Raw genomic sequence first — 14,445 nt, 5'->3', positions numbered from 1 at the left:
GGGGTAGATTCTTGCTAATCTTTACCTCAGAGAATTTCTTGATATGAATGAGAAATATGCACAAAGGTTAAAGTGAGAAACAGACAAGTCATATATTTTTAATGTGCCAGTATTTAAACCACATGAAAATTATTACATTTCAAAATTTTCTTTCTTCTCTCAGTAATAAAAAGAGAAATATTCTATAACTCTGCACTGGATGGCAATTTATGGCATTTCTATAAGCTAGTTATCAGTATAATGGTACCTTGAAATAAGTAGTCAACATGTATCATACATATGGGTTAAATATACATTTATTCACCTATAAACTTATATATGTAAAGACTCCAGTCTTTACTCTGCATTAAAATCTAATTCAGAAGATGAGAGGAAATTGTATAATCAATATGAATATATACTATTTTTTAAATTCCATAGGTACAAAGCAAGTGAGAAAAGAAAATACATTACTTCATAAAAACAGGTCGACTTCACAGTGAAATATCTATGGAAAAAGTAGGCCTAAATTTAAAAATTCTAGAATACAAAACTTTAGATTACTACTCTGCTTATCAGGTGAAATCTATAAAATGTGTTTTGAAATGGCCAGATAAATGTGAAGTCATCATTCAGTAAATGTTTGATGGTGGTGATTTAAGAACTTAGTGTTTGGGGATGAGAACACCAGAGAGGAATGGGGAGGGCACACTCTGCTTCAACACATGGCCTGTGGCTAAAGATCTAGCTTGCCTTCCTAAGTTGGTAGGCATCTCATGCACCCAAGCGGAGTGAGTGAGTACCCATTAGGCCAGCGGTGTGCATCAGAAACACCCAGGGAGCTCTTCAAAGCTCACAGTCTAAGTCCTTCCCTTGACATTCTGATTCAGCAAGTCTATGGGATCCTGGCTTGTACGTATATTTTGAAAAAGCTCACCCAATGGTCTACGCAGATTCAAACCACTTTCAATTTCTGTCATTTCTTGGACATATATTTTAATCTTTTAAATAGTATAAAAATCTCACCCCATCAAAATAAATCTTTATCTTTTAGATGTTATTAAAGTCAACCATATTTAACAAAACTTAAAACAAACCAAAAAAATACACCCCTTGCTTAAGGCAGAACTACAACTAAACTATCACTAAACTAAAGATGGATACCTAACTGATTTTGAAACTTTTAAGGGAAGAAGATTTGGGAATTATTATCTATAACCCACTCTAGAAACAATCTTTTCATCATTTTAAATATTATACTTGACAATAACTATACAGCCTCAGCCATTGTTTTGATGATAAGGGACAAAAAAGCATATGGTAAAAGCATTCCCTCAAATTGTGCCCCACACAATTTGATTATTTCCCAATGAATCTATTCACTGCTGTAGTTGAAAGAAAACCAAGAAGTGGTTCTGGATACGTCAGACAAGTCATTTTGACAAGCCTAACTCTTTGCATAGCCCTTTCTTAAGCTCCAAACTATATCACATATTCCAAAATTAATTCTGCTTAGGAACATAAAAATGTTAGAAATATGGGTTTTTGGAAATAATGCTTTATTAGGCACTAATTCTTCCTATTCCCTGGAAGGGAGCTGTTTATGGAGCTGAACACCTTGCAATGTCAGGTGTCTCTCTTATACAGATACTATAAAAAGTAGATTCATGGTTCATAATAGTATATAGCTCAGAATGCCACCTGCCTTCCTATATAGAATCACTTTTCTTCCTGGGTGATAATAAGTGGAGGGCATATTAATGATCGAGGAGGATGAACTGACATTTTCTGTTTCTACAGACATGGTCCTTAACACAGAGATGGAAATGTCATAGAAAGAAGAAATAGTCTACAATGCTCAGATTTCTTTAAGCAAAGGATAAGTTTTAAAAATCACTAAGAGGACTTGGGGGAGTGAATCTGACTCTTTATATCCATCTAAAGCAGTAGTAAGCACAGCCAGCTTACTACTACACAGAACTCCTTTACCTCCCATGTCATTCTGCTGAATACCTTCCAAGTTACTGTTGCTTCAGAAAACTTGGGTAGGTATGGCCAAAAGAAATCCAGGGAAATTCAAAATTCAGAAGGTGTTGACCCAGTAATTTCACCTCTAAGAATTTTTTTTTTTTTGTCTGCGCCGCACCTTGCAGGATCTTAGTTCCTTGACCAGGGATTGAACCCAGGCCACCGCAGTGAAAGCACTGAGTCCTAACCACTGCACTGCCACGGAATTCCCACTAAGAATTTATTTTAAGGAAATAGTTGATCAGTATATAGAGTGTGCATACATGTACACACAATTCTGAATAAGAAGTCTAGAAAGATACATATACTAAAATCTCAATAGTGGTTATCCCTGAATGGTGGGATTATGAGTAATTTTTCTTTAAAAAAATCATGCTTATCTGTATTCTCTATTTTTTTATTTTTTTTTTTTTGCGGTACACGGGCCCCTCACTGTTGTGGCCTCTCCCGTTGCGGAGCATAGGCTCCGGACGCGCAGGCTCAGCGGCCATGGCTCACGGGCCCAGCCACTCTGCATCATGTGGGATCTTCCCGGACCAGGGCACGAACCCACGTCCCCTGCATCGGCAGGTGGACTCTCAACCACTGCGCCACCAGGGAAGCCCTATCTGTATTCTCTAATTTGTCTATCATATATATGGAACTTTTATAATAATTAGGAAAGGGACTGAGATATTTTCCAAAAGTTTAAAGTACTGGCAAGTACTGGGGAAATATGCCAAACATGAAACCTTTTGGAGCAAACCACATAACAGAAACATAATTTTAAACCCCAAACTAACAAACTAACCTTGGCTTTGTAAAAGAGATTTTAAAAAAAGTATTAAATGCCTCTTAATTTTTCTTAATAATTGACTCTTCCTCCACCCCACAATTATTTTAACACTTCTGTAAGTTTTGCTTCTCTACGTGGAGAAAAATAAGTGATTAACACTTTGGATATTGTATATCTGGTGGTTTCTTTAACATTGATAATTCTCTTTTAAAATTCTATCTACTTCTATCCCTTCTCACTTACCCCAATCCCTATTGTACAGGAGAATAAAAATTATGATAGGTATTCCTTTTTCCCCATAGTTTATACGAACATATATGAACTTGTATGTGTGTATTTATTTACATTCATTTTTTACATAGTTAACATGCACATAACACAAATAACAGTCTAGATACAGAGGCCATCATCTTGACAATATGATTACTAGTTTCAAGGCCTGGAAAATGCAGCTCACCATGTAAAAGTATCTCACCACGAGAAATCAGTAATTTTCAAAGCTGGTAAAACTTAATATTAAATTGAAGCTACAGGTAGGTTGATTGGATAGAGAAATACTTAAATTAATACCAACTGTATTGGTATTAAGCTTACCTTACAGCTTTGAAAAACTCTGATTTCCTGTGTGTTTCAGTGGTGAGCTGCATTTCCTGAGTCTCAGCAGATTTCCCAGCAGGAATTCCAGTCTGATGAAGAATCAGCAAAAGGAAGCCCTCACTGAGAGACACACTGGTATCATTCACTGAGTGGAGACAGTGAAAGAGCAACATATTTCCAAAGGCAATTTAGATTATTAATATATATGCTTACACAGTAAATACAGATTTAACTTCGCATGGCAGAAGCAACAATTAATCTCCCTTGAAAACCTGACTGCTTTTTCTACAAAGCATTTGGTTTTACCCTGCCTACCTCTTTGGGATGATACTCATTCATCATAGTTCATCCCTTAACTGTCTTTAAAAAAACAAAACAAAACAAAAAACCTTAGGTATGAATTTGAACAATAGCGATGACACATCCTCCAGCAGTAACACTGGAATCTTAAAGTAGAAAAAAAAATTAGTGAAGTAAACCTTTATCAACTTTTTCCATCACCTTTATCACTGTTATCACTTATCAAAGCTGTGACAATCACATCTGGAAATCTTGTGTAACCTATATAAAACTATTTTCTTAATATTGAAATGAGCATTTAATTCTTTCAAGAAAAATGTTTCCTAAAATGTCTTTAACACAGTAGTTCACAAGGCATCAATAGTTAGAACACAGTTCTAGACACAATGTTTTAGAAAGTAACAGAACTTTTCTTTAAAAACATCTTGAAAATACATACTTTTCACTGATACTTCTGAATTATAAGGCTAATCGTATTTATTGCTCTAGATGGTGTTGTCTATACAGTACTATTAGCCACATGTAGCTGTTTAAATTTAAATTAATTAAAATAAAATTAAAAAAAACTTAGTTCCTCAGTTGCACTAGCAACATTTTAAGTGTACAGTAGCCACTTGTGCATAGTGGCTACTGTATTGGACAGCACAGCTCTAGAACATTCCCACTGCTGCAAAAATTCTATTGGATAGCACAGTTCTAGACAAAGCCCCTAAAGAGAGAGACAGTCATTACAGTTAAAAGGCCTTACCTGATCTGAGGAGGTGTGGGTGTGTAAAGGGGCTGGGCTGGCCTAAGTATCGGTTTGGAATCCTCCTCTCTGGGATGGGCTGCAGGGAGTACCTTCGCTGTGAACATGACATGCATCCTGAAGGAGAGATAAAGAGGATGAAATGAAAAAAAAAAAAAAAAAAGAGGATGATATGGAACAGTGTACCTAGAAAGTCCCCACAGTATATACACATTTATCTACCTCCAGCAGTAGGATGCTTTAGAAAAATGCAAATTAGTATCTCCTTCAGTATTTATATGGCCCTTCCTCTGGGCCAGCCAGAGCCTGTGTTGGGCCTTAGGGATACAGAAATAAGATTATCTTTACCTTTAGTGACTTTAGTCTACCTGAATATAATAGAGGTATAAATACATACAGTATGATTAACGTATGAATAGGAGCCATGGGAACAGAAGAAAGACAACAAACAAAAGCAGGGGAGGGGGAAGGAAGTATTTCATTGAGGTAGTGTTATGCTGTGTCCTAAAATTCAGAAAAAGAGAATTAACATTTTTATTGAGAATATGTGAAGTTTGAGACAATATGCACATCTTATCTCATTTAATCTTGGAATGTTAGAGCTAGTGAAATAATGTCTGAAAAATGCTTAATCATATTTAGCCCATAAGAAGTAATATTATTAGCATTCATTCAGCAAGATTTATTAAGTGTGTGATTGGCACATGCTGGGAAAGACACAAGAATAACACAAGACTATCTGTCCTGGTCTGCAAAGAACATACAGTCTAGTGGAGGTGAGACAGAGCAATACTACACGGTGAATGCAGTGGTGGATTCATACACAAGGTTTCTGAGAGCACAAAAACTAACACAACGCTGTGGGATGGGTACAATGACGATAGGACACAGTGATCTAGGGAACAGAGAAGCACACAACAGGCGCTTGTGTGGAACTGCAGAAGTAGGTGATGCCTACTCCGAGTAGGAATTAGTCAGTGAAAGTGACAAGGGGGGCTGAAGGTATCATGAATGAGATTATGAAAGGGAAAGCATAGAAAGCACCACAGTCACATGTGCCCATGTGTGCATGTAGAGGGAAAAGGGATAGAAAGAGAATTTCAGGTCGGTGTTGCTGCTGGTGGGAGAGGAAAAGATCAGCAAGGTAAGGATCAGACCATTGAAGGCTTTGTACACCAAACTAAGGAATTAGGTTTTTAACTGTTACGTGAGATAGGCATTATCATCGCCTTTTTTTTTTTTTTTTTTTTTTTTACAAATAAGGAATCAGACTCAGAGAAGTAATTTGTGCAATGTTACACAGTTAGTACTAGGGAAGCTGGGATTCAAACTCAGTTTTATTTAACTTCAAAATCTTTGCTCTTATCCTTCCACTCTGCCACTCAGTAAGTCTTCTCTGCTAAATCACAACAATACAATTAGTACCATACAATCTCCCTGTGAACATACAATCACTACAACAGCAAAACGTGGTAAGTCTGGATCAAGTTAAAGGTTTTAGTAAGGATTATAAAGTATGAATGACAGTGTATATATTTGGAGAGTTAAGAAGTCTTAAACATTAACTTTGAATTAAATTCACAGAGGGTTATTGAGAAAAGTTATAGCTTCCTGAATGATTAAAAAGACAGAGAAAATGGTACAGGTTTCCAGGCAGTATGAAAATACAGTTAAGAATAGTGGAAACTGAGAAAAAGGACAAAATATTAAACAAGTATTTCCTGGAATCTGTCTTTAGAAAATGTACAGAATACATATTAGGAATATGCCCAGTCTACAAAGGTTGAAAGCTTAACAAAGATGAGGCAAGCAATTTACAAAAATACAGAGAAACTTGCTAAGTGACACCACAGGGAAGCAATCAACAAAGTCCAGACTGTGAGAGATACTACCAGACAAACAACTCAGCTTTTTCCACATAAATTCCAAGGCAGGTAGGGGTGGTAAGATATGGAAGGGGGAATCTATAGATTAAGTAAGCCTTAAAAGACATTATCAACCAACTGTAATATGTGAACCTTAACTGGATCCCGATTCAAGCAACAAACTGTAAAACAAATACATTACATTTATGAGATCACTGGAAGTTGGGACAGTGATTGCATATTTGATGGTATTACGGAAGTAATATTTAACACGTGATAATGGTGTTGTGATTATGTTAAAAAGGAAGAAACTTATCCTTTAGAGATATAAATTGAAATATTTACAGATGAAGTGGTATGATCTCAGGTTTGTCTCAAAATAATATGGGGGTGGGGTGGATTGCAGAGAGGATGAATGGGGATTTGAATGAAACAAGACTGGCCATGAGTTGATAATTATTGAAGCTGGGTGATGGGTACATCAGAGTTCATTATACTACTCTACTTGTGTATATGTTTGAAATTTTCCATAATAAAAAAGTTGAAAAAAAAAGATGAAGCGACCATAGAGAAAAATGAAGGAAATAAGTATGTACTCCGGAAGGCAATCTAAGACAAAGAATTAAAGGCAGCATGGTATAGTAGAAAAAAGTGCTAGTTCTAGTTTAGTTCTACTATCTACGTGATCTTGGCACGTTACATAACTCCTCTGCATTTATTTCTTCACCTGTGAAATAAAGCCGTTATATTAGGTAGTGGCTTTCAAATTTTTAAAACCAAGACCCACAGTAAGAAATATATTTTACACAGTAACCTAGTATATACAGACATATATATGTATAATGTATATAGAAATTTCACTAAATACTATTCTTTCTGTGACTTATTTTTGCTGCCCTATTCCATTAAAAATAAGCTTGCCTCAGTGCACTAAAATGATTTTATTACTGCAGTGTCTTGAATGGTGGCCCCCAGAAGATACGTCCACATCCTAATCTCCAGAACCTGTGACTGTTAATTGGAAAAAGGGTTTTTGCAGATGTAATTAAGGAACTTGAGATGAACAGATCATCCTGCATTACCTGGGTTGATCCTAAATCCAATGACATGTGTCTGTGTAAGAGAAATGCACAGGGAGAATTGAGACAGAAGAGGAGGAAGCAATGTAACCATGGAGGCAGAAACAGGAGAGATGTGGCCACAAGCCAAGGAATATGTATAGCCATCAGAAGCTGGAAGATGGGAAGAACGGATTCTCTCCTAGTGCCCCTGGAAGGAGTGTAGCCCTGCTGACACATAATCTCGGCTTCTGGCCTCCAGAACGGTGAGACAATACATTTCTGTTGTTTTAAGCAGACATGTTCGTGGTAATTTGTTATGGTAGCCTCAGGACTAATACAATGACTTACTAAGGTTGAAATAAATATGTCAAGTGCTTGAATATTTTTTTCATAGTTCACAAATTCTTCATTTTTTCAAACCAAAACATGGAACAACTGAGAAGTAAGTTATTAAAGCTCAGTAACCCAGAGGTCATATTATGCAAGGGGCATGCTGTGGCCATAAACAACAGCTCCCACTGGTTTATAAGGCGCTGTTTGAGGCGTCCAGGAAAATATAGGGGAAATAGTCCAGAGGATTAAGGATGGTCTGGTATGACTCTGGACTAGCTCCGTTTGGAAGGTCTAGTCCCTACCCCAACCCCATAATGACACCATAATGCAGCCCTCCCTGAAATAAGCTTGTAACTCTGCTTGCCATATAATCAGTATCCTAATGTGTCCTAGCAGTGGTCCATGGTAATAACATTGTCTTCAATGTAAAAATGTGCCTATCTGCAGTCACTGCCTCTACCACCATCACCAGCAGAGCCTAAGCTGAGAGGAAACCACGGTTCTCACTACCCTGAGCACCCCTTTCCAGCCATGTTACAACATGGTAGATTACTATGAAGTTCTAGAATTGCAGATATACTTCACCTAAGGACATTAAAAAGGCTTATTGAAAAGCGGCACTTAAATGGCACCCTGATAAAAATCCAGAAAATAAAGAAGCCGAGAGAAAATTCAAAGAAGTAGCTGAGGCATATGAGGTATTATCAAATGATGAAAAACGGGACATTTATGATAAATATGGCAAAGAAGGATTAAATGGTGGAGGCAGAAGTCATTTTGATGATTCTTCTGAGTATGGCTCCACATTCCATAAGCCAGATGATGTCTTTAAAGAAATTTTTCGTAAAAGGGACACATTTTCATTTCATTTCTTTGAAGACTTGCTTGAAGACCTTTTAAATAATCCAAGAAGCTACTATGGAAGCAGAAACAGAAGTGAAAGATCCTTTTTCTCTACATCCAGTGAATATCCAGCTTTCGAGAGATTTTCTTCATATGATACAGGATATATACTGTGTGGTTCACTGGGCCATGAGGGCCTTAATTCATTCTCTTCTCTGACATCTGACGACAGTGGGATGGGCAACTACATATCTGTTACAACTTCAGGTAAAATTGTTAATGGCAGAAATACCAATACAAAGAGATTTATTGAGAATGATCAAGAAAGAGACAAAGACAATGGTGAGTTGAAGTCCTTTCTTTTAAATGGTATGGCAGATGAAGAGAGCTTTGCTAAAGAATGCAGTTGGAGAAGACAGTCATTCAACAATTATTCACCAAAGTCCTGCAGCCCCAAACATGTATCTCAATATACTTTTGCAACTGGAATCCCTCTATTTTCTCAGCAGGATTCAAAGAAGGTGGTAAGAGGAAAAAAAAGAAGCATAAAGAGGTACAGAAGAAGAAGTCAACTAAAAGGAATCATTAAATTGACTCTTCAGACACATTATGTTCATATAACATTTGAACACAACTCTTTATGTGTTTCTTTTTTAAAATTTTATTTATATTTTTATACAGCAGGTTCTTATTAGTTATCCATTTTATACATATTGGTGTATATGTCAATCCAATTCATCACACCATCTTTGTGTGTTTCTGTTAGAGTTTTGCAGATAATATTTGTTTAATACCACACTAAGATTATGTTTTTAACGTATTTAGCAGGACTGTAAACATCTGATGAGTGGCTGTTGGATTAGGTATGTTAGAAAAAGATAAATTTGTGGCAACAGTGATATTAAGAATTTAGAAAACAGCAAAGATTAACGAGTTTTGAAATTTTAGCTAAGGTAGCCAGGAAAAAGATCTAAATGAAATGAAGGAGTTAGCCATGTGGATATTTGGTCAAAGAAGATTCCAGGCAGCAGGACTAGCAAGTGAAATGTCCCTAAAGCAGACTGTGTAAGGTGTGTTTGAGGAACATGGAGATCAGTGTGGCGAGTTATAAGAGCAAGTAGATGAAGTAAGAAAGGTAACAGAAGACCAGATTATGCAGGGACTGCTAGATCACAGTATGAACTATGTTATAATTGTCAGACAGGAAGCCAATGGAGGCTTTGAGCAGAATAGTGACATAATCTGACATACTTAAACAGGCCTACGCCGGCTGCCGTCATTAAAAACAGACTCTAAATAAGCAGAGGTAAAAGCAGGTAAATGCAGGCTACTGCCACAATCCAGGCCAGAGACTGCAGTAGCTTGGCCAGGGTGGTGGAGGTGGTGGTGGTAAAGAGAGATCAGACTCTGGATATATTCTAAATGTAGGGACAAATGGAATTTGCTGACAGACTGGATGTGGGGTATGACAGAAGTCAGGATTTTTGGCCTTAGCAACTGAAAGAAGAGAAGTGCCATTAGTCTGAGATAGGCCTGGAGGTGTTAAATTTTGGATGTGCTACATTCAAGGTACCCGAATTTATTAAGCAACAAAAAAAGAATTTCCTACGTTGACTTGCATTCTGCATGTTCCCTGTCATTGAATTCTTCCCTTTTTTTAAACAAAAAGATCTTATTGATCATATTAATCTTTTATCTTAGAAATATAACTACTATAAATTTTAATGTGACTAAAAGATGGGAGCAAATAATCTAGTAGCACTTAAAACCCAACCACCTTTCAAAAAACATAGTTCAGTGATATATAGCAATGCAACGAATTTGGAAACCAGAAAAAATTCTAGGATCAACTATTTTTAAATGACTGCTAGAATAAAGCGTGAGCTCTTGTTTTGTTTGATTTTTAGTTGGTAGGTGGGTGGGAAGGAAACTTCATTCATTCTACAGGAGAGACTGGAGACAATTAGCATTTAATGCTTATTTGCAGAAAATAAAATCATAAAAGCTCAGAGTATTTTAAATGCCACTTATATAAAATGTGACATTTAGTAGAATTTATTTATTGTTACACATGTGGGACTAATCAGACTCAGAAAAAAATGCAATTTTTCAACAAAAGGAAAAACCAGTGTCTCTGAAAATTTGAAAATGCAATAACATGCCCTCTGGCCCAGTTTTTATTTTATTCTTAACAGATAACTAAAAATTCAGATTTAATCTTATTCAATAGCTTAAAATTATTCGTTTCCTACTGCCTAGAGGAAAAAGCTCAATGTTGCTTAACATAATATACAAGGCACTCCACGAGCCAGCCACCAGCTTTCTTCCCAATGTGACTTTCTATCATGTGTCTTCTTACACATCTCATGCTTGAGCCCAACTTTTCCCAAACTGTGTTCAAAGGGATACCAGTTCAAGACTCACCAGAGAAAAAGGGCTCCATGGTCAAATACATTTTGCAAAATAATGCCAAAGACATTTCCCTCTTAGAGACATGGAAATAGTCTATTATGAGCACTATAAAATGCAGCATTCCCCATACTTATTTGACCACAGAACCCTTTTGGTGTAACAGCTATTAACATGCCCAGCAACATATTTCAAAAAAGCTCCAGGCTTATTAATGATGCAAAGCTTTGTACCAGTCATTCTGTTTCAGAGTTCTGGGCCTTGGCATTCATTCTCTTTGCCAGGATGGCTCCATCACTCTAGTTGGCTTGGTGAATTTAAGCCTTCTTTCAAGTCTCAACTCTCCTAACCTTTGAAGTCACGCTTTGTACCAGTCATTCTGTTTCAGAGTTCTGGGCCTTGGCATTCATTCTCTCTGCCAGGATGGCTCCATCACTCTAGTTGGCTTGGTGAATTTAAGCCTTCTTTCAAGTCTCAACTCTCCTAACCTTTGAAGTCACGCCCACGTTTCCTCTTTGCCCCTCTCTGCCCCCAGAAAATATCAACACTTTTTCCTTCTCCCCACAAGTATGTTACATTACAATTACTTGCTTTTTTGTCTGTCTCACATGATGGCAGAAACTTTTTTTGTGTGCTTAGTTCTCCTATGTGGTGTTCAATTAATGTTAATAGAATTAACTGCAAACAGGCTTTTAAAAATTATTTTCTACTTATTCTTTAATATTTTCAATATTTCCCTTCCTCATCTCACACTTATATTCAAATGATCTAGTCTTTTAAAATATAAAGCTTACTTATGCATCATTAATGCTTTATTTTGCTTTTTCTCAAATGACTAGAAGGTGTTAATAACTATATCACAACTAATGAAATCACACTCTTAATTAACCAAAGCATTTCCACTTTAGGAATGCATGACTTTCACAGAATAGGAAGTTACCTATGGTACTCAACACCCTGTTCCCAGAGCCTTCCTAAGGAAAAGCAACCAAGAGCACCACAGACATTCGAAGTTCTATTTATGAACATCTAAAGTCAGTGGAATTTTCAAATTCTAAAACTTTATAAAATCCCAGAATAACATACTTACAACCCATTATTGCCTTTCTTGAGCTCCCATGTCACTTGAGTCAAGACTCTATTACCAACCTTTGCTATATATATTCTCATTTATTTGTTGCTTCTCTATCATCTGACTAGACTGTAACTCCAGGGAAGTGGAGATTCACCCACAATGACTGCTAACTCAGAAGTTACTGAATGAAGATACATTCTTTCTGGCTCAATAAAAAGGTCCAAAAGGACTCTACTAAGCAGAGTAAGACCCAGCAGAGGTATAACAGAAAAAGGACTAGATGGCAGTCATACAACTAACATTCCTGACTTGCTACTTGTGATATTGTGTTAGTTTCAGTTCCCCATCAGTAAAATGATATTTGCTCTAACTTACTGGACTTGTGAAGATCCAAGGAGATCATTCATTCACTCAAAAAGCCTATATATGTATATTATGATGTTAACATGAGAGGTGGTTAAATTTACTTATTCCACTGAAGCAAAATGAAGCATAATGACTACATTTTTCCAGGACACTGGTGTGTATAATTCAGTACCTAGCCTTAAATTTTGATTAATCAGGTTTTACACAAAGCCTCAACAAATGGAAAAAAAGTTACAAGCAAAGAATGGTTCCAGCTCTAAATCATAAGTTATGGCCTCTGTGATCAAGACTGACTAACTGCATATCTATTCACCTACTCCCATGGAGAGGGACAGCTTTCTGGAGCTTAAGTGTTAGAAGCAAAGAGCAAGTTCTGTGCACTGAACAATGATTACTTTTTATTTTTACTTTTTAGAGTAAGGAGTAAGTCTTGATATAATTACCATTCCATTTTCAATAAATTCAGGTATACCAACATAAGAAACACATGTCAAGACATAACTTTGGTGTCAAATACCATATGCTCCGGCTCACACATTGCTCACCTATCGGACCCCCAAAACTAAAATATGATCCAATGGCAGATCTGCCTGAAAGACGATTCAGCTTTCACCGATCAAGCTTCATGTTCACTGCTCGCGACAGAATACACCCAGAAAAAATGCCCCGCCCCCCATTCCTGGACTACTCTATCTTAACTTTTCTTTCTTTTTTTTAAAAGTTTTTTTGAATTTTATTTAATTTATATTTTTATACAGCAGGTTCTTATTAGTCATCCATTTTATACACATCAGTGTATACATGTCAATCCCAATCGCCCAATTCATCACACCACCATCCCCACCCCTCCGCGGCTTTCCCCCCTTGGTGTCCATACGTTTGTTCTCTACATCTTTGTCTCAACTTCTGCCCTGCAAACCGGTTCATCTGTACCATTTTTCTAGGCTCCACATATATGCGTTAATATACGGTATTTGTTTTTCTCTTCCTGACTTACTATCTTGCCTTTTCGAGCAAGGCTTTCAGACGTAAAAAGCCTCAGGAGTATTTCCAAACATTACCTCTTCTGAGAGGAACTACTCAAAGGGTGTGTAGTACTAAACATGTATTTCCTGTACATTCTGCAGCCAGCTCTCACGTCTACTCTTTGAAAACACGAAAATCCGACTGTAGGTTAACCTAACAGAAACAAGAGCTACGTGATGTGAGACACTGTGTCACCTGGGCAAGTGTGGTAACTGACAACTTCCATGAGTCCGAGTTACTCTGAAGACAGCCCCTCTGGGAAGACAGCACACCCTTTTCTCTCTGCAGTCATTTCAACCTCTTAGAATACCTCAACTGCAGAGAGAACCCCGGGCCTACCCTTTTCCAGGGGCAGGGGGTAGAGAAGAAATCCAAGGAGCGCACAGAGGGTTTGGGAGTGGAGAGCCCAGCAGAAGAGTCCGCTGAAGCAGGGGTCACCTCAGACCAACCTGGACCCCTCTGGTGCGCCTCAGGCTTCTCAGAGCAAGCCCCGAAGGAGACATTGTGGGAGGTGAGTCTAACCTGAGAGGCTGCGGGCGCTTGCTACCGCGGGAACAAGCTTAGTTGCCGAGAGTAGCCAAGGCATAACCGCCACGCTTACGCTTCAGGAAGGAAACGCGGAAAACTGTCGAAGAAGTCGCCGCCGGCAGGGTTGAGTCGCCCGGAAACCAAGCCAGGCGTCCCTCCCCTTCCGGCTGGCGCTGCTCGCCGGGCTTTCCTCCCACAGAGGCGCAGAATGTTGACGTCACTCCCGGAGTTGTGACCGCCGCTCCGGCCGGAGGGCCACCTTGGCGTCATGACGTCATGTTCCATTTAACGGCCACAATCACAGAATATTCTATTCTAAACGACTCCCCGCAGGGGCTGACAGCTCCCGCCTCCTTGAAAGCACCGGATAGGAGGTTGATCCATCTAGGGCACTGTTCTGAGTGAAGATAAGAATCCGTGCATGGAGAGGCAGGCACCAGCACGAACAGCCACACTTCTAGAAGATTCTAGCCAGTGCGCAGCGCGGCGGTAGAGGAATAGGACTGAACAAG

The 14,445-nt window shown here is 38.1% G+C and overlaps 2 protein-coding genes across 2 annotated transcripts in view; one reads left to right on the top strand and one right to left on the bottom strand.

The window, feature by feature from the left end:
* Nucleotides 1-13,991, bottom strand: part of XPNPEP3 (X-prolyl aminopeptidase 3) — a gene marked incomplete at both ends in the record, with an annotated part of 59,586 nt that extends 45,595 nt beyond the window's left edge. Inside the window, 2 exons of the mRNA XM_079714314.1 lie at nt 4,428-4,544; nt 13,928-13,991. Coding sequence (XP_079570440.1) covers nt 4,428-4,544; nt 13,928-13,991 — 181 coding nt within the window. The remainder of the gene's footprint in view (nt 1-4,427; nt 4,545-13,927) is intronic.
* On the top strand, nt 8,228-9,118 carry DNAJB7 (DnaJ heat shock protein family (Hsp40) member B7; the record flags this gene model as incomplete). Its single annotated transcript, XM_079714231.1, is given in 4 exon segments — nt 8,228-8,256; nt 8,258-8,294; nt 8,298-9,006; nt 9,009-9,118. Coding segments are annotated over 4 exon segments (885 nt in total).
* Nucleotides 13,992-14,445: the final 454 nt, after the last annotated feature.

Source organism: Hyperoodon ampullatus (genome assembly GCF_949752795.1).
Source record: "Hyperoodon ampullatus genome assembly, chromosome: 11".
Lineage (NCBI taxonomy): Eukaryota > Metazoa > Chordata > Mammalia > Artiodactyla > Ziphiidae > Hyperoodon > Hyperoodon ampullatus.
The sequence above is the reverse complement of the archived record's forward strand: the minus strand, read 5'-3'. Positions and strand labels throughout refer to the sequence as shown.